At 34.0% G+C, this 21513-nt stretch overlaps 1 protein-coding gene across 6 annotated transcripts in view; it reads right to left on the reverse strand.

The window, feature by feature from the left end:
* Nucleotides 1–767: 767 nt before the first annotated feature.
* The window catches only part of LOC111376275 (calcium-transporting ATPase 8, plasma membrane-type-like), a 48726-nt gene continuing 27980 nt past the window's right edge, over nt 768–21513 (reverse strand). For 4 of the 6 annotated variants that reach the window (XM_022999223.1, XM_022999224.1, XM_022999222.1 and 1 more), the window contains 33 exons: nt 20397–20513; nt 20278–20314; nt 20060–20187; nt 19818–19949; nt 19619–19708; nt 19023–19092; nt 18222–18292; nt 18063–18146; nt 17760–17837; nt 17603–17674; nt 15885–15968; nt 15714–15796; nt 15521–15629; nt 15379–15434; nt 14919–14961; nt 14737–14820; nt 14455–14592; nt 13734–13799; nt 13548–13646; nt 13042–13152; nt 12590–12760; nt 11858–11917; nt 10881–11045; nt 10685–10801; nt 9990–10088; nt 8730–8867; nt 8514–8614; nt 7815–7860; nt 7567–7701; nt 7365–7472; nt 7180–7271; nt 6991–7079; nt 6568–6882 (listed from right to left, as the gene is read on the reverse strand). In XM_022999223.1, coding sequence (XP_022854991.1) covers nt 6995–7079; nt 7180–7271; nt 7365–7472; nt 7567–7701; nt 7815–7860; nt 8514–8614; nt 8730–8867; nt 9990–10088; nt 10685–10801; nt 10881–11045; nt 11858–11917; nt 12590–12760; nt 13042–13152; nt 13548–13646; nt 13734–13799; nt 14455–14592; nt 14737–14820; nt 14919–14961; nt 15379–15434; nt 15521–15629; nt 15714–15796; nt 15885–15968; nt 17603–17674; nt 17760–17837; nt 18063–18146; nt 18222–18292; nt 19023–19092; nt 19619–19708; nt 19818–19949; nt 20060–20187; nt 20278–20314; nt 20397–20513 — 3069 coding nt within the window. In that variant the 3' untranslated portion in view covers nt 6568–6882; nt 6991–6994. Of the gene's footprint in view, nt 997–6156; nt 6367–6567; nt 6883–6990; nt 7080–7179; nt 7272–7364; nt 7473–7566; nt 7702–7814; nt 7861–8513; nt 8615–8729; nt 8868–9989; nt 10089–10684; nt 10802–10880; nt 11046–11857; nt 11918–12589; nt 12761–13041; nt 13153–13547; nt 13647–13733; nt 13800–14454; nt 14593–14736; nt 14821–14918; nt 14962–15378; nt 15435–15520; nt 15630–15713; nt 15797–15884; nt 15969–17602; nt 17675–17759; nt 17838–18062; nt 18147–18221; nt 18293–19022; nt 19093–19618; nt 19709–19817; nt 19950–20059; nt 20188–20277; nt 20315–20396; nt 20514–21513 lie in introns of those variants that run through there. The other 2 variants (XR_002699441.1, XR_002699440.1) reach the window with 2 other exon arrangements.

Raw genomic sequence — 21513 nt, forward strand, 5'->3', positions numbered from 1 at the left:
ATGTTTGTATCTTGTGTGCAACTGTGAAGATTGTACTCATGCAATGACCTTTCAAATATGTGTCATCAATTACAATGACTAGCCTATAATATTTTCAACCAGCGATCGATGTACTCAAAGCCATAAAACAATATTGAAATGATTTGTTTCTATTCTTATGACTTTTCCTACATTCATCTGTTGTAGCATAAAAAAATAAGATGGTAACAATTGAAACAATATCGTTGGATCACTCTAATCACTTTTAATGTACGTTCACGTGAACTCCATGCTTTCATATAATTCACCGATACTCCTTATTTATGTAACATGTTATTCGAGATATCATTAGGAGTGTTTATTGTACGTGAAGATGTGTATTTGTATATGATGCAGTCTGAAACAATTGAGCTAGATGTTTGTCGATGAGATCTTAAAACAATGTTCATCAAGCATGTGTGACTATTACACATTTCTGTGATCTTAAACATATTCGTTTCTCTTAACCGTGAAGACCTAAATATCTATTTGCAATCATTATGAAAACACTTCATGTACTCCTTTGATTTTAACACCTTATATTCAAACTTTTCTTTTGCACAGCATAGAAGACCAAGCTCAATTTCAGTATGTCCTTGTTGCGAAAAACATTTCTCTCCACTACTGCTCTAATATCTGCTTCGGATACCAATGTCACATCTTTTTCAATTTTTTCTTTCTCAAGGGTCACCATTGAGTCACAAATTTCTTGAGCTATTTGTTGTAAAGAAAACATATTAGCCGATGACTCAACGAAAGTAGTCAATGACTCTTGGCATTGTAATGTATATCTCGACTTACATGAATTTGTAGTAATAACATCAATCACAATAGGATAACTCGATACAGTCCCATCCAAAGATTTTAACCTCAAATACGTTAATACATTATTATTGCTCAGAATTTGGATTGAAGGTAAAATAGAATCTAAAGAATATGTCATTGTCAAAGCTACTTTTGCATGATTAAGCCCCAATTCTGAAATAACAAGCTCAAATACGTTAAGACATTATTATTGCTCAGAATTTGGATTGAAGGTAAAATAGAATCTAAAGAATATGTAATTGTCAAAGCTACTTTTGTATGATTAAGACCCAATTTTGAAATAACAAGCTCAACTAATTCATCAAATTCGCATGTATCATTCACTAGTATAAGTGATGTGTGACCTCCATACAACAAGCAAACGTGCAAAACTGCCATTCTTAATCTCATAGAAATAGCATGTTACATTTAATTCACTAAATCAAGAAACATTTAGATGTAACGGAGATGGTTAATAGCATAACATATTGACATAATATGTCAAACATAGATCAGTCAAGGACACATTTTCACATTTAATATGGACATACTGACATACAGTCAAGACATGTAGGTTCATTGAGAGTCGATTTGAATGCAATGATATTGGTTACAGATCAGGATAAAGAAGTCACAGATTGATCAATAAAGGGCACGAAATTTCATATTTAAATGTAAATATATTTACATACAGTCAACAATTGTAGGATCACAGAGAATCAATTTCAATGCAATGACATTGATCACAAATTAAACTAATTCAACTTGTGAATTGTCAAGGCCTTTATCATATAGGTCGCAAACCATTCAATTTAGTAGTCAGAACTAGTCACTACTAATAGAAATATGTATCAATGTGAATGAATCACATAAACGATCATAGATATTCACATAACAGTAGGTCCATAACTGTAAATTGAAAATAGAATTTAAAATCTATCAATGGCTAATGAAAAAACACAAGTCGCACGTTGGTTAAAATGCAAGTTATTGTTCCCAACGAGAAACCTCTGATCATGATTGGAAAAATGTTTTATTTGGATCGAAAACATTGGTGTCTTCAAAATCAGAAGCTTACATTAAGTTATTATAAGTTTACCTTCGAAATTAGATCATAGAAGCTTAATTTTTGTTTAACGAAAATCCAATTCTTCTACAGTCGAGCTTCAACTTCTCTAGACAAATGAAAATTAGAAGTATGTTGATAGGTTTGTGACCTCATTTAACGACCGTGGCTTAAAATTGAGGATTAACGGTGATTATAAGTTTACCTTCGAAATCAAACCACAGAAGTTCAGTTATTGCTTAGGGAAAATCCAATTCCGTCACATCCAAGTTTCAACTTTTCCATAGCAGTAAAAATCAGAAGCATGTCGATCGAATTGTGATCTTATTCATTGATTGTGCATCGAAATCGAGGATAAATGGTGAATTTTTGTGATTTTGGAGATTCTTAGCAAGCGGGGATTTGTAGAGAGAAAATCTCATTAGACTGTGAGAGGAGAGTGAGAAATATCTTTTAAATGTAGTATAGTAACTGATTTGTAGGAGATAATTTAGTAAAGTATATTTAATCCAAATTTAGTAGATATTATATTATAATTATATGTTCAATATTATGATTTATCCCCTGATTTATGAAATTTTTTAGCGAGTTTGTCAATTTTGAAATGTGGTTCTTATAATGTACAAATTATGTAGTGTTTAATTTTTTTCTAACGACCCGATCTTTATGTCCAAGCCGTCTGCTTTGGGTGAACCCAACGCCACTTACCCTTCTATTGCATCCCCATGATTCAAACACGACTCTCACTTTAAGAGAGGCTTAAATTGAATTCTAATACCAATTGAATTTGGCCCAAGCTGTTAAAACATACGTACTATCGCTTTGGTTGGGCATAGGGTTCAATTTAAGCCTCTTTTAAGAGGCAGGACCTGTGTTCGAATCTTGGGGACGTGGGTGTAGGCTCGCTGAAAGTGCACAGTACATATATTTTAACACTTTGGACATAGAAATCAGGTCGTAACTTTTATCTACTTTTTTCGTTTTGTTTTGATCACATCTAATCGTGCTTCCTGATGTTCTATACTATTTTTTATTTCAACGAGAATGCACAAATATACTATGATTATCCTAAAAAAATATAAGGAGAAAGAAATTCTTAAAATTGAATGACAAATGAAAATAGGACGAGATCCAAATTTTTCTATAGGAAATTGTGCCAGCATCACTAGTCATGCAATATGATGCATCTGTCGGCTCGGCCCTTAACCTCATGAGCTCGACTCACGCTCGTGGCTCGTTGAGCTTGAGCTCGGCTTGATCCACGAGCTCGTGGGCCGAGCCAAGGTTTGGCTCGCGAGCTCCTCATCTTTTTCGTTTTTTTTAAATAGAGAAAAACATAAATAATGTAATGAAAACACTTTTAAAAAAAATAAAAAGTGTCAAAAAATACAAATGATTTAATGAAAACACTTTTTTCTTTTTCCATTTATGTCATATTGTAATATTTTTTATAAAGTATAAAATATTTATATAATGAAGACGAATTGTTTTTTGAAATACATTTACAAAAAATACATTTTTTTCGATTTCCTTTTAAAGTAGATAGAATGTAAACCTTCCTCCTTTATCCTAGCTCGAGACCGGCTATATCAATTTTAAGTAGGTGGAGTTAAAAATTGTACACAAACAACTTGTTGTAATGTGTACACTTTTTTAAAGAAAATTAAATTTAACGATTAAAAAATAAGGAAATTTTAATTAATATAATTAAATCAAATATCACTTATATGACAACATGCAATTTTAGCGTATTTATCTTGTGTCGAAAATGAGCGTCCTGTCAATCCTTCAAGCACATTAATGCTTCCAAAACATCTTCCTTCAGTTGGCTCCTGATATCGGTCAAAACCCTTTTACCCGCACTAAAAGCAGATTCTGAAGCAACAGTGCTAACTAAATGTGTCAGCACATCTTTCGTAATTACAGAAACAATTGACTAACATCTTTCATACTTTCGTCAGAATTCAATTACTTCTTCTGAACTTTTTTTTAATTGTTTTGTCTATTGGCATATTATGATTAAAGTAATCAATTAATTCAACAAGCATCGCATTTTGAGTTGTGGCCGATATTTGATGAGATGCAAATGTAGACGACATAGCACTAGATGAACACATTACAGTTGTATCATATCTAAATGTATTAATGCCTTGAAATAAATTTATTATTTCGGTATCATCTTCTTCAATTTCAGCCGAGTGAGTAGGTGCAGAGGGTACCCGACTGACATTCGCACCCATTCTTTCCGCATATAAATCATACATTCCACATAATGTTTACTCTAAATTCTCATAGGTGACAGGTGTATCAAGTATTAAACCTCTATTGATTTGATCAATTACGTATTTAGTTCCCGAAATATTATATCGGGGGTCTATTGCGCATGCTAAAGGAAATAACATAGACAGTTCTTTCCAATATTTTCTAAACTTTAATTCTATAGCAATTATAATCTCACTAAAAGTAAGATCATTTTTATATTTATGGAACATTCTTGCAATTATATAAAGGCGTTCAAGCACCATACAGTTTGTGGGATAATAAACGCTGAATAAAATCTTTGTGGTCTCATAAAAAGATGTCAAAAATCGTTTAACTTTCAAAGCTAAAACCAAATCAGATTCATTCAACATACCATCATCATCACTTCTAACGTGCCTATTGTTATAAAAGTCAGTTATTAAATGTTCAAAATTTTCATATGACTTTAATAGCAAGTAAGTAGAGTTTCATCTATGGCCTACATCATTAACAAATGTTTTAGCAGTCGTCACCCCTAGTTCGACACAAAAATCTTCAAATGCTTGTTTTTTACTAGGAGAGATCGTAATATATAGCATTCCTAATTCTTTGAAATTCATCCTTTATATGTTTTAAGCCATCTTGCACAATTAAATTCAAGATATGGTACGCACAACGAATATAAAACAAATACCTACCAAAATCAGGTTGAAGTGTCCTACACAATTTATCGACGATTACCTTATTAACACTAGCATTATCAAAAGTAAAAGACCGAATTTTAGTCTCGCAATTATATTCTCTAACAATACTGATAATAACATTATATATATTATTAGCATTGTGAAGAAACTCAATAATTCTAAAAGCAATAACTTTTTTATGTATGCACGAAAGTGGGTTTATATAGTGTGCGGTTGTAGCTATATATGCTCTTTTATTAACCCCTTCTCATATATCAGAAGTTAAAGATATAACATCTCCATATTGTTGAAAATCCATAATTAATTGTCGTTTTGAATTATTGAAATATTGTATTGTATCGGCACGAAGAGTGTTTCGACTCCAACGTACCTTAGTTGCAGATATTTTTTCACGAACGAGACGAAGTGTTGTGTAGGCTGACTAAAGGTCAGCAAATAATCAACAACCTCCATTGATTGATTATTAGCCCCAGAAGTCCACCATCAATCAACCATCTGTTTGTTTCATTTTTTAGGCCATGCCCTTTTGCTATTTCAAAAGATCCCATGAACAGATTTGGTACACAAGCTGTTACTTCTCTAATAAAGGCATAGCAGCCTTTTTAGAGCATGATAGATGTAAAATAATTTCGGATTCTTCTTGCTCACCATTTCCCTTCCCTTTCAGCACTCCATCACGTTTATTCTCTCGTCATAAACTTATGTTTTTGCATAACCATTGAAGCCTTTCTTGTTTTCGAAGTTCTATGTTTAATCTATTCTCCTTCTATTGTAATAGGATGCAATGATGCCTGAACTTTATGAAAAAAGTGGAACTGGCGCAAGCAAAAATAGACAACTTTTTGATTTTTGAAAATATTTTGGCTTGTCATTTTTTTTACGAAATTTTAGTTAAATTTGATTAAAAACAGGCTAATGAACAAGACTTAGGAGTGGTAGGTCCAATTTCGAGCAAATTCCTTCATCTAGACCTTCTTTTAAGCCTTTTTTCAATTTTTATTTTTCCCTTTTTTGATAAATTTTTTTTTTTTTTGTTATGTCTCATTCAATATAAGTCTGATTTAAATTCGGTTTGAAATTTCAATTTTACCATTATCTTGATTTTTTTTTTCCAGTTTTGACAAAAAATACAATTTATTATTTTTTTATTTTTCCAAATTTTCCTAGGATTTTTCCTATATAAAGCATTGTAAGTCCTTGTGGCCGCATTGATTGAGAGAATTAATTTTTTTTTGAGTTTTTTTAATATTATAAGACTTGTGTTCATCTTTCCTATAACCTTCCGCTACGTCAGCGAGGTTTATGGATTTGTAAGGTCCCATATATAAAAAAAATTATCTGATTTCTACATTTGTTCGCAAAGTGATGCATTTGTACCAGCCTATCCAAGCAAATTTCATACCTGTGTAGCGAGGATTAAAATTGTCTACGGGAAAGCACAAATACTTGTTCTGGCCGAAAGAGATTCCGCATCTGCAAATGATCATGATTCTCCATACATAGCTAAGACAGCCATTTCCCTTATTCTTGTTGCTGTAAACGAAATACCTAAGATTATCCAGAGCAAATGTTCTTTTCCGTTTTATTTATCTGGAGATCATGTTTTGGCTGAAAGAGATTCGTGATTTCCCATGTTTAAGGTTATCAAGAGAGAGTTTGAAAATTATTTTTTTCCACAATTGAGTGATTCAAAGCATCAAACCGAAAATCTCATGACTTATACAAAAAACAATCTTAAACAATAAAAGTTAGATTTGAACTTTTTCAATAAAATGACATAAAACTGCATAAGATGAGAATAAACCAACCAGAAAGCGGCAAGCTAATTACATGGCACTTCTTCGTTGGTATCCCCAAAACACAATACGTTAAACATTCAGAAAACATGTAAATCAGCTAACGTAATAGAACTGTACCCATATCAAGAAGCTACGACGTTTTCAATAGCACAATATTTCAGCACTCCCAAAAACTTCATATTCTATCTATGAAAATGTTAGCACACTATGTCGATCACTTTGGCGAAGAAAACCATGCGGTAGAGTCAACCTGCGAAAACACATTTAAATAAATGCTTCTTACTGACAATAAACACGTCGTCCCCATCACCAGCCAGGATGGACATTTCTCTAAGAGCGAACAAAAAGTTGTATTTACCTCTTTATTGATGCGATCTCTTTGTACAGAATTCGCTAAAAGGCCTATTGGGTACGGGAATCAGTTTTCCGATGACTGCAAGTGGCCAGCTGGTGAAGAAGTAACGGTGAATTTACAAATGAGATACAAGAATTATGAGCAAGCTAAACGGATGAAAGTCATAGACCGACACTTCAATGACAAACGAACCTGATAGCACCAATGGCTATGGAAACGAGCCACAACTTCCAACTGAGTCGAACAGTAGAAGCGAACTTCCCAAGAAACATAATTATTATCACCTGGATAACAATAGCAGATATATGAAATCAGCGAAGATGCAGAGACTGAAAAGAAAATTTGCTTCTAGAAAGAGCAAAGATGTTCGCATTTACCTGGAGCAGAAGGGTTAGGCCAACAATACCCATGAAAAGACGATTTTTGGTTACTCCCTTCCACACATTAATCTCATCAGGCTTTCTAGCATTAAATTCATTAAATATCTGAAATCATAAACATCAAACGATATCAGTTAAATCACATTCCAAAGCAGAAATCAAAGACCTGAAATACTTATGAACCAAACAGTGTAATTACCTGGCAGAAAACGAATGCATTAAAAATCAGCGTATTCTTCTCCCTGAATGCATGGTCACTCGTGTCATGCTCTAAATTCAAGATTTTTGTTCCGCCAAAATTGAGGATGAGGAGAACCGTCACTTGATATAGAGCCTGAAATTATTGAACCACCAATAGAGATTACAGCAAAACCCCCTAAAAAAAAAGAGTCTATTTTCTATTCATAGCCTCTAAATCGTAATAAAAAAAGTCACAAAAACTTGTACCTGTATGATCAAGTTCCTCCACATGATATTTGTTATGAGAGGTTCCCTAAAATAGCAGCGGTATCTTAATCAACAAGGATTCAATATGAAATTCACATCACAGAAAAATTCACCCTTCATGCAACCCATCCCACTTCCACATGGTTAAAGACTTATCTGCCATTCTGTTTCCATCTCAGAGCCGAGCACGCCTTTAAATATCAAAATTGGTTTCAGAATTTTGCTATTATTACCAATAATCTTTGGCAGATAATTAAGGTTATGTGTTTAATAATATGATAGGACGAGGGAGTTCTTATAGCACTAATATATCTTATTTCTGTTTTCATTCTCTTTTTCCTTTTTTAGAGGGATCAAGAATCAGTTTCATACGAGAATATCTGACTGACATGGGTACTAAGGTGTACAAAGATACAAAGAAAACATATCTACAATAACACAGTGATTGCACAGCACACATACAAAAATAATTCTAATTATGATAAAATTTAATTTTTCAATGGGCAATAGTCCACTATGATTACCACCTAACATGTAAAAGCAGCACTCCAAAAAGAATATTAAATTAATCATTTCTCTTTCGGTATGCCAGGAAGGGAGAAGAGTAGTCTGAACTTTCCAGACATGGTAAGTAATAAACCCAATTTTTAAATTATGTAAACGATTTTAGAACATTACATAATAGCTGGTAAGTCTAACCTTCTACCCACGGGAGTTCTACGCATGAGATGATCAGTGGGAGGTTCCGTTGCAAGTGCAAGAGCTCCTAGTGTATCCATGATAAGATTTACCCACAGAAGCTGTGTAGAAGAAATAGAATGTGGAAGTTACTACACAGGTACTCACACCCACATAAGAAACAGCTGAGAGATCTACGACCACAGAGGCTAGCAGGTGGAGCGAGAGATTACGAACCTGCACAGCGTTTAGTGGGACATTACCAGAAGAAACCGCAGACACTACATTGATTATCAGGGCAGCAACATTAACTGTGAGCTGAAATTGAATAAATTTCTGTATATTTGCGTACACAGATCTTCCCCACCTCACGACCTGCAATTCACAAAAAATGTACTGAGAAATCACAATAATTCAATTCTGAAAGGCTTTAAGTCTTTAACCAGACATGTAGACAAAAATCTACCCCCACTGCTGTTAAGGGAATATAATCCCACATCGGTAAAATACCGAAATAATGACCAATATATAAAGGATTGGGACACTCCTCTTAACAAGGTTGACCTTATTAAGATGGACCCCAAGTCTTAACATGGTATCAGAGCCCAATAAGCTCCAACGAGCTATTTGATCCGATCAAGTCTCAAAAATGAGCACACGGATTTCAAGATTGGTCTGCTCAAAAAAGCCACCATCTTGCGGGGACATATTAAGGGAATAAATCCCACATCGGTTAAATACCGAAATATTGGCCAATTTAAATAGATCTTGGGCCACTCCTCTTAATAAGGTTGACCTTTATTAAGATGGACCCCAAATCTTCACATGGTATCAGAGCCCATTAAGTTCCAACGAGCTATTCGATCCGATTAAGTCTCTAAAAATGAGTACACGGATTTCAAGATTGGTCTGCTCAAAAGAGCCACCATCTTGCGGGGGCATGTTAAGGGAATATAATCCCACATCGGTAAAATACCGAAATAATGACCAATATATAAAGGATTGGGACACTCCTCTTAACAAGGTTGACCTTATTAAGATGGACCCCAAGTCTTAACAACTGCAACACAAACACCCAACTGCAAAACCTGTAAACCATCATGCCCTATCCTTACAGCTGTTATGGAGGTCAGGGATCCATGAATTATGGAAAAACTGATAACAAGCTCATTGATTTTTTTATGTATGAATGACTATTTAGTTTAAAATCGAGACAACCAGAGGAAGGTCCTTGTAACTCCATGGAAGCTGAAGAAAAACTTGAAGCATCCAGAAGAAATCTTAAGAGTGATGATAAATGATAATATACAGATTTGAACTGATACAATCACCTTGTAAGGTGGTTTTAATTTCATTTGAAGCAATATTATCCATGTTCCTGACTGAAGGAAATTGAAGTAGTTTTTGCTTGATAGCGTATGAACAAGCATTGCTTAGAGTTCATTTATGATGAGAAAATTACAATAAGTGGCATCATATTGTGAAATGGTGACTGACCTTTACCACCGTGGAAAAATTATCATCCAGTATGATAATATCTGAGCTCTCTTTAGCAACTTCAGTGCCTTGGATACCCATTGCAAGACCTATATCTGCCTACACCACGATAGAATTACAGATCAGATCATATGAACTGAAGAAGTAAAAACAAGACTAAATAAAATGCAACATAGAAGTCTTTGACAAGATTAATATTCTTCTGCTACTCTTCTATACAGCAAGTACTATAATGAGATTCATGGACACAGATTATTCAAATGTTCATTTACAGAACTTACCTCCAATTTAATACAGTTCAGACTTCTAGTCAATTTAATTTGATCTTTTCTGAATTCCATAAACATATCTATCTAGGACAATGAAACTGATATACCAGCAGTTGTTACAGACAAAGTTAACAAGGACTTGTGAGTATGAAATCAACCATCTTGTACACACTAAACCAAAGATAGACTAAATAAAATTTCATTTTATCCTACCGAATAAAAGTTGACTTGTACAGATGAAATTTGTACCTAACCACAACATGGTTCAGACACAAATTGTGTCCGGTGAGCTTAGTAGCTTATAAGATGGCATTTTTAAAAGTAGGTAGTCACAGATTAAAAAAAGCCATCTTAAAAGTTACTTATAATCTAATTTTTCTAATCAAACTAATAAAATGAACCAGTAATACCAGCAAAGAATCAAACCTCATGTAGTGCTGGAGCATCATTAGTTCCATCTCCAGTAACAGCAACTACGTGTCCCCTCTTCCTCAGTGCTTGCACAAGCAAGAGTTTATCATTTGGAGCTGACCTGCCCATTACCTGATCATACAAGAAGTCATCAGTGTCCCTTAACAACTAGCACAAACGAACAGCAGCCAAGATTATTTACAGCTCTTACAGAAATTTTGTCAGCCACTTCTAGTCTCTGTGTGTCGGACAAATCACGGAATTTCTTTCCTTCAATAAGATTAGGCTCAGTAGCATCTGCATTGGATCCTAATATCCCACACTCCAAAGCTATTGCCCTAGCTGTTTGAAGATTGTCACCAGTGACCATCCGAACCTATTAAATTGTTAAAACGATATTCAAAAAAAATGGAACACTTAAGAAGCTTCATGGCTAAATCAGCAGATAAACACATTACAAAGACCAAAAATCCCATTAGTGAAATCACATTCTACTGATGTATAAGTGTAAAAATATTGTTAAGCCATCACATAATCAATTAGATAAAAGTTTCAGTCCAACTCAAATTAAGGTAAACATCATTTCCACACTAATATCTGTGGGCTATCTGGACAAGATAATAAACAAGGTCTGATGTCGTCACAATATACACAAAATTTTCTACTGTGTCAGAAAAATAGTTCTTGAAATGTTATTCAAACTAATGGAGCAGAACTATGGGTGTGAACAACTAGTTCTGCACAAGATCAGAATATCTGACGGCTATAAGAAAAAATATTTGAGATAAAATGCCATGGAAAAATAAAAACTTTTCTAAATAAGTATGGTAGAGAATTTAAATAAACAGCTTTGGCCAGTGCAAACATTAAAAGGAAGCAGCAAAATTATTGACAAAATATGGCTACTCCCAGATGCAAACAGCATCAATTTGCCCATCTTTCAAATTGGACATAAGAAATTTTGGCGGAAAGCATGTTTAGACTTATTGCACAAATACTTGCATTTAAGATGGTTTATCTGCACTGATGTGTTGATCTTCTGAGCTTATAAGAAGAGCCAAAGTGAAGGAGGAAATGATGGGGTGAAAAAGATGCGCGAAAAAAATATTATCAAGGATAGAAACATGCTAATTGATAACATAAATATAAGAGAAAACTGACATGAATGTGCTTGAGAGATGTATATACCTTAACACCAGCATTAATACATAATTGAACTGCCTCTCTCACGCCAGGACGACAAGGATCCTATGTCATAGATAAACACACTAAGTGACTAAGTATAATAAACATGCATGTATCAAAATATAATAGACTTGCATAAAAGTTTACACAGATCTATTTTATACATGAAATAAGTGCTTTAGACATTTAAAATTGATCCAGAGATGTATTGCCCCGAAAAATGGGAGAAAAATGATAACCTTTCAACATATGACATAATTATGGGGAGATGTATGATACTCGGACACCAAAACATACACAAAATTAATAGAGACTATCGAAGTCGACCTCCCAGAACTACATGGAAGTACATTTTTAGGAACAAGATTATGGCCTTCGCCAATAGATATAGTCAGACAACTGCCACCGAGAATCTGCTGATTGTGAGAAGAAAAGTCTTTTGACCAGCAAGTGATCCCTCATTTTCCAAATAGTTAAATTGATTATTCATATTCAAAAGTACCATCTTAAGGGAACTTTTCTCACCATGTATACAAGTATGTGCAGCTAAAGAACTGACATCTAGTGAAAACAGCAAGTTCTTTTCCCTATTTGGTGAAAAAATAAATCATTTCTAACACTCAGAATCTGATTTCCAGAATGAAAAACCTGTCATTTTCATTTTTAACCAAATAGTTTATTTATGTGAAAAGCTAAAGTTCAATTATTATGAAAGGGTGAACAACTCATCAGTACCTTGATACCGACAATAGCCAGTAAAATAAGGTCTCCCTCTGGTAACTTCCAACTCGACAATTCCTCTTCATCACTTGGAACCTTCGCCATTTCATATGGCCTGTAGGCAATAGCAACACACCGCAAGCTTCTGGCAGCCATATCTTCAATTGCTTTCTTAAAAAGCAATGACTGCAGATGATAATAATTTTATTTAACGGCAGAGATGATGTTTAAAAAATTTAAAAAAATACCGATACTCCAGAAAAAGTTTTGCTTTTCATTTGCTACAAACTATCAAGTATATTTCTTATCACTTTGAAATAAGCTTGCATTTTTTCTTTTTTTTTTGTTCCTTGGAAACTACAAACATTTTTGCCTTAGAAACTAAAAGTAACAAAAAACAGAAGTTGATAAAAGAGCGGGTTGAAGGGATAGCTATGTAACAAAGAAAAGGAACTGTATTAGAAAACCTTATCTTCATCCATTGGTGCCACATGATTATTTGTGTCAATGTAACTTGTACAAGATGCAAGGACTATTTCTGCAGCCCCTTTCCAGTGCACATGAACTTCAGAATCCGACTGCAATATAATGATTTTGAAGTATAGTGAATAAATACATGAAGCCCACATATAACAGAACTTGCTTCCCCTTTTTATATATCACAAAATGAGAGTACAACCTTAAAGCTAATACTACGAACCTCAACATAAGGACTGGAACGTTTAGAAATGTGCTTCAAGTCTCATAATTAGTAAGAGAGAACATAAAATAAAGACATTTGTGATTGATCATCTAATGCAGCTTTTGGAACTGTAGTGATAAAGATATGTTTGCTTATTATCTAATCACTTAATATCTTATCTTCAAAATAAATTTCCTTTGTTGTCTTTTGCCCTATGCCAACCAATATTTCACTTATATAAGTATCATATATATGTACACATAAAATATCTGAATTGATTTATCCAGTTACCAGTTTCAGAGCGACACCACCTCGCTTTTTCTCTGAGTTGAATGGAAAGGCATGAATTATCACTGAATTTGATCTTGCAGCTTTGAAATCCATCCCAAGCTACAGGAGACATAGCAATTAATTAAATCAATTCAATGAAGAGAACAAAGAATCAAGTAACAAGAAAAATGGAATTAACTGAATTACATTAATTCCCCACTGAAGAATGGCCTTTTCTGTTGGTGAACCAGAAACCTCCAGAACTCCACCTTCCTGTAAACAATCAGCCACAGCGAATGTGCATGCTTCATAACAAAGCTTTTATAGTGTAAAAGAAACGAGTTATAGTATAATAGTCACAGCTACAACATTAGCAACATCACTAAACCAAAGACAAGCTTTTACATGTTTATGAACGTCAGCTACTAAATTGATTCAATTTTTATGTTATCTAGTTATTCACCCTTGAAGTGTCAGCTAGGAACATCACATTTTCAAAAAATATTAGGCGGCAATTTTAAACCCCAAAACCTAGTAAATTCTTATGCAGACAACAAAGAATGCTAAATTCCTTCATGATAAAAATTTTAAGCAGGGACGGTTCCTATTGAAAATAAAATAAAAATGAATATAAAACATCCAACCGCCTTATAATATACATTGTGCAAAAAGTTAAAAGGCTTTCTGTAGGTTAAAATTCCTAGCCACTTGATATTAAAACATCCAACCGCCTTATAATATACATTGTGCAAAAAGTTAAAAGGCTTTCTGTAGGTTAAAATTCCTCGCCACTTGATATTAAAGTGATACTCACTATCAACGTTTTAGGCACTGTCATACACACGAGTAACATGCCGCCACGATTTTAGTAGTTGATATAATTGAATAAACAACCATTGAAATATACTAAAATGCAGTTAAAACCTACCTCAGGAACAAATACACTGCCAGTCGTGTTCTGTGCAATGCCTTCAATAAGTAGAGACATGATATTAGAAGGAAGCAGGGACTTATTATCTGGGGGATCAATTTTGTTTCCACAAGAATATGCCTCGACCACGGTCATCTACATAAAAATTGTAAGGAAAATCATCACAACAGGAAAAAGAAAATTTGTATATCACTAAAATTAAAACAACTGATTCCAGAAGTTTCTGAGTTAGCCCTCGAAAAGCTATGTCGAAGCAAAAGAAGAAAACTAATGACTGACCTGATTGAGAGTTAGAGTCCCGGTTTTATCGCTGCAAATGGTAGTTGCAGACCCCATGGTTTCACAGGCGGATAACCGCCGCACCTGCATCCCAAATTGATTAATTATGACTAGCAGAAAACAGTAGAAGCTCTAAGAAACAAGCAAAATGATAAAACTATGCCTTTATTATGTCTACATACCAAGGCCTTGTCTGCCATCATTTTTCTCATAGAGTATGCAAGCCTACAGGACAAATGTAGGATACAGTAAATTATGGAAATTGGCAGTGTGAAAAAAGATACAATAATCACGCATCCATCTCAGCGAACAGAAAACGCAATTTCAGCTTCATCCAACCAATGGAAGGAAAAGCCAAATTGCTTCAGGTAGCCAAGGTTAGTTTAAGAAATTACTAAATCACAATAATGAAAACGAAAAGGGTTGTGAGAACAACTAGAAAGCTCGGAGCAATAACAGACCCAACATCAAGAAGCTATTACTAGTTATAAGAGTATTGCTGGGCTCTTGTCAGAAAAGATATGACAATTTCAGATAAAAAATTAGTACCATATATGCAGCAAAATTGTTGACTATAACTCAGACATAATAAAAAACAAATACGTGACTCAATACTAGATGGGCATCAACAGGTGAACTTACGTCAGGGTAACAGCCAAAGGAAGCCCCTCCGGTACTGCAACAACTACAATGGTCACCTGGAATTGTTTCGCAATTCATTTAACAATTCAAAGGTGAACATACAGCAGAACTAAATCAAAAAGTTAATCGAATAGAGACATACTGCAACAGTGAATATTTTTATGAACCCATCTATCGCTTCACCAACTTTAGTCTGGCCTGCTTTAAATTGGACAGTCCCATCTGGATTTCTGGTATGCCCGGTAAAAAATCTGCACAAGAACAAAGTTGATTTTTAATCAATATTACTCACATATTATCTGGCAGGCAGAACAAAACTATATATCTGAAGTTACCTGGCCACAAGAACAATCAGAACGACTACAGCTACCGCCAGGCCAACAATCCCAATAAAAGTGGCAACCCCATTTAAACGTACCTAAACTCAGTAAAACACAACAATGTGAACATTATAGCCAAGCAGTCTTGAATCCATACAAAAGATCAGGAATATTAGCAAATTTAACCTGTAATGGTGTTTCTTCACCATTATCCTCCGATATGCTTGACATAAGCAGTCCCCATTCGGTATTTATTCCCACACCTGTTACCTGTGAAAAAACATTTATGCAAAACACAAACTCGTGTAAGCATGATAAAGTTAAAAGAGCAGAGCTCAAAAAGGAAATGTAACCATGCTAAACACTACATATTTGCAAATTAAAACATAAAAAAGAATTAGCAAAAATTGTATTTGCAAATTTAAGTAAATGCAATGCATCGTATAAGCAACATATTTAAACATTGTCAAAGGGTTATAAATAATGTAAAGAAATGCAACCATCAGAAAATAGTTTGAAATCAGGTCATTGGCTGGCAGCTTGAAAATAGTGGGGGAGTTTGACTCAGTAAGGATTTTTATATTGCTTGTTGAAAGGTTTTCTATTACTAACACAATCAGCAATTCCTAAAAACATACATTATTAGAATCGTATATAGATCCACATCGTAAAGAGTTTAGGAAACACAGCCTCAAGTTGTAACAGCTGGGAAGGGCAGGGCGGATCCAACACTCGATGAGCCCCCGTGGCCACACGTGCTGGATTTGTCGAGAAGATTTTTTTTTTTGGTTCACAATAGATAAAATATTTCTATTATATATCTGATAATTCATTTTATTTACAAATATCCGTGGTAGCTCATTTGGCTGGCGCTTCCACTATTAAATTTAAGGTTCTAGGTTCGAAACTCTTCAATAGCAATATGACGTGTAATTTTTGTATTTCAACAATTTTTACCAACACAATTTAAGGAGCGGGATTCGAACCTGTCACTCTTCCTTAAGCATATTGACTGCTTTACCATCATGGTAGTCATTGATTTCTAACACTCAACGAAACAAAATAGCATATATTCAATTTTACCAATTTTAATGCAAATAGAAACATTTTAACCGGTGATTTGTCCCTCTTCTTGATTCTTTTCTCTAATCAATTGAGAATTTGATCAATTAATGCTGGATGAATTAGTAGAAAAATTGGACTTAGTGTCACAAGGAGTCTTTCAACAAAACTTTTTAATTAATAGCAGGTTCCATTTTTCGTTCACAAAAAATCGATTGCGGAAAAGTGGGATCGCACAAGCACATAAAATTGATATAAGCATATAAATAACTTCAACTTTGTTAATATAATAATGCTCGTATAATTAACTTTAATTGTAAATTGAATATTGACATTTTGTTAATATATATTGCATGTTTGATTGAAAAATAAATTAGGGCATTTCGTAAATTATAGAACGAATTTTTCATTCGAAATGAAAGTTCGTACTTAGTTCTTCTAGTTCTAGTGGTGTATCTAGTACTTCTAGTTCTAATCTGTATGATTTTTTAATATTATTTAAGTAAATATTAATAAACAATACCACTATCACGGACATTGACCGTTGACAGTAAGCGATCAACGTTCACGATATGCCTAGCAAAACGCGAACCCTAGATTCACCCCTGGTGAAGGTCACATGTGGAGATAAGCAATAAACAAAATTAATGCCCCTCCATCCATGAGTGCCCGATTTTTTATAGTTAGTTCTTATCTATCATACTTAGAACCTTGGAAATACTTGAATTAAAAAAAATATATGGATTGTACTTGCTCGCATGCACATACATCACCTATTTTCAGATTAATTTATGATACAAAGCAAAAAGTAAAATAGTCATTAAAGATTCCAAAAATATTACCAGCATGGTGCCATAACCGTCAGCAACCTTGCATCCAGACATCAGAAATGGTGCTTTTGAATTCTTGTGTACCTGCCAAAAGCAAAATTGAGTATCATGAAAGATCATGGATATGATAACTACCAGGAAATACAGCAGGCAATCAATTGATTCTTACAATTTTGCTCTCCCCTGTCATACTTGATTCATCAATTGAAAGAGAATGACCAGTTATTACAATTCCATCAGCAGGTACCTATCAAAAATGTGAAAACAAGACAATCAGTGGATAAGAATGCAAGATTTATACACAACCCCCACATTCCCAAACGCTTGGCTGCTTCCCTTCAAAACCTGTCTGTTTGGCTGCTGCTTCTTTTTATTATTTCTTCTTCATCTTCATCTTCTTCTTCGCTTTTTATTTATTTTTTTTTTTATTTTTTTATTTTTGGGGTGGGGGGAGAGGGATCTTGACATTTACCTGATCACCAATTTTTAGAGGCACAACATCCCCAACAGCTATGTCAAATATTGAGATACTAACTCTCCTCCCACCTCGAATGACCTGTAAAGAATTATCTGAAATGTAACCAGAAAAGCAAAATGGAGGGAAAATCAATGCAAAGAACATAACGCCAACCTCCATGTGTATATTTTGCTTCTCTTCATTTAAATTTTGGAACTGTAGGGATTGTTTGTAATCACTAACAGCTGCAAAAAGATAAAAATAAGACACATGCTGCAACACTTAAAAGTTCACATTAAGAAGGCAATTGCATAATATTAACATAAGAAATCACAAAACACAAATTTCAGAAAATAATAATAATAGCCCGTTTGAACCACATTAATGTAAAAATGAGAATGAAAAATATAGCTGTTACAGGCCCCACACAAGAGATAGAAAGTCAAATATGGTGACTTGATGTGATGGATAACAGTCATATTTTTCATTTTAATGGGCAAATAATGGAAACAAACGGGGGCATAATAATAATCTCCCTGGATTGAATCCATTTAATCAACTGAGGTAACCATCTGGCTCAAGCATGCAGGCACATAATGTTCATTCAGAGGCACCCCACTAGCAACAACTAGTTCAAAATACATGAACACAGTTTTCTAAGAATTTAAAAACTATATGACATCTCAGATCAACCTAAACTACAAGACACAGATTTCCGTTGAAACAAAATACTGTGAAGAAGCCAGTAAGGGACGTTGAAAAGAACAAAAAATGACAAGGACATTAATAACGTTGCAGAAAAAGTAACTTATTGAGATTATCTGCAAAAACTCCTACTTGAATTACAAAATTTTAGCACATTAATTCAGACAAAGTAGATAATAAATCTAGGAAAAAAGCAAACAAGAATACAGCAGGATTGCACAGAAAATTAATCCAGGCAAATAGCAAAATAACAGGCTACAAATCTTGTACCTGTAAATATAATAACAATAAGGACTGCCATGGCAATGCTTCCTCCATCATACCATCCTTCTTTTATTCCCTTTATAGAGATTACAAGAATTGGGGAAAAAAAGAAAACAACAAATAAAAAAAATCATAAAGATAACAATTACAGTGTTAATAAATAAAAAAATTCAAATACATCTATTTTCTCCATATTTTATTTGAATATGATTAACTCCAATCATAAATAAACGAAACATAAGCTCATGGACATGATACACCATCTAATCATTTAATGCCAGAGTAGTCATAGAAAATTTATAAGATAACTAGTAAAAATTCAATTCTATCCTGAACAGTTTTCAATTCTATCTTATTTTACAAAGCATATTTGGATTAATAATTAGCGGTGCATAGGATCACATTGATGATATAATGTATGTATCCGAAGCAGTTTGGAACCATCAAAGTGTTTCTTTAAAAAGATTGGCCAAGTGAAAATTCGATGCTCATTGGAAAGAGTGAAAGGTCAGAGCGACAGAACCAAGAACATTTATCAATGTTGTACCACTGATAATTAGAAGAAACAACTAGATTGATAAATGACCTCTTCTTAATCTTACCTCAGTCTTTATGCCTAATGCTAAAGAAGCAGCTGCAGCAACCATCAAGATAATGAGAGTTGTGTCTTTACAAGCATCCCAGACAAAGTTCTGTAGGATAAGCAAACAAAACAACTAGTTACACTTTTTCTAATATCGAAAAAATAATATAACTCTGAGGACAATAAAAAGAGCTTCTAAGAAATTGTTCGATACTTACCCAAAAACTTCGACCTTTCTTCCTTGGATACGTGTTCGATCCATAAGCATTCTTTCTGCTTACGAGGTCAATATCGTCTCCAGGTATACCTTTCTCCAAGTCCGATTTTAATTTATCTGCCACTCCTTTAACCTGATGCAAATTAAAAAGAAAAGAAAAGAAAAGAAACCAACCAGTGTGATTATTTTTAGTTCAGCATAGACAGAAAATGAAAAATGATGATGTGATTATAGAGTACTTGCCCCTCCACATTGCTGCAGAAGAGAAAGATCATTTTCCCTGGTCATTGAAACTAGCTCCTCCAAGCTGATATCGAAATTGCCAACACGGGTGGTAGTTGAATGAGGTAACGGCCCTGGAGCTTTTGGTACTAAAAGCAGGAATATAACAGTGTAATTAATAATTATAGATAATAAAATGTAATTGACATTTAAAAAGGAAAATAAATAAAAAGAATTACCATTTTCTTTCACATTATTTTGGAAGCGATTAGCGGCCTGGTAAGATAAAATAATTAATAAACTTCTACAAAATACTCAAATATTTATCACACAATAAAGAATAAGAAATATAAATTACCCGAAGAACTTGAATATGCGATCTAAATTTAGCAAGCGATTGCTTCCGTTCTTCTTCCTTTTTCAAGTCCAGAGTATACCGAAATCGACGAGAAGCATTCAACACAAGTGCAGCTTGCTGAAATGGACAATATCAATTTTACATCAAAACATACCTTAAATAATGTAAATAAGCTTAAAAAAACCTAAAATAATGCATCATCATGATGCCAAAGCACAGTGTCCCATTAATGCAGATTTATATCGTCTCACAAGCAGATCCAAATTGTAACAACGGATTAGTGCAAATAACGTAGCAGTTTGAACAGCCGGGAAAAATAATATTTGACAAGAAAATCAACTATCTTATATCACTGGGATTTTCAAAAGAACTGCAATGGTCGAGCTTCATTTGATTGTAGATGAGTTCTTGAATAATCTTTCATCAAAGCATATTGAAAAAACAACCATTTATTTTTAAACTGCATGAATAATAGAAAAAAGCCTATGGGATCATTTTTTTTAATGCTAACCCAACACCACCATTGAACTTGTTCGATTATAACAAGCCAATAGGTGACTGTGAAGCAATTTCAGATCTTTTAGTTAAGGGCAAAAATGATCAATTTTTTTATGAAGACCACACACCTCCTTGAAGATCTAAAGGTGGTTTAATTAAATCCTCTCATCAAGGCCGGTAAAAAAATTCTAACCGATTGGAGGCCATTGCAGATCATTACACACGCACATATCAACCAGGAGGATATGTAGCAAAGACAATCTCCTCAAACCTTACAGAGCCATTTATTAGCATAGACATGTCGACCATTACTCATGCACGAGTTTATTAGAGTAGGATATGAATTTTCTAAGACAATCTCCTCAAACCATATTGAGTCAATTTATTAAACAAACTGGTCAAACTCTATTTCTGTAGTTAACCATACAAACAAATAATACCACCTGAACTTTTAGGAAAGAAGTCAATACTAGGCCAGCTTGATAAAGCAAAACGAACATGTGTGGATACCTTCCCCAACCCAGAAACTGACTCTGGAATAATCAACCAACAAATAGGACAGAAATCGAACCAAAAAAGCCAACGCAATAATCATTTAATGAGGCAGTATTTCTTCCAC

Source organism: Olea europaea, unplaced genomic scaffold, assembly GCF_002742605.1.
Source record: "Olea europaea var. sylvestris unplaced genomic scaffold, O_europaea_v1 scaffold1480, whole genome shotgun sequence".
In the NCBI taxonomy this organism is placed as follows: domain Eukaryota; kingdom Viridiplantae; phylum Streptophyta; class Magnoliopsida; order Lamiales; family Oleaceae; genus Olea; species Olea europaea.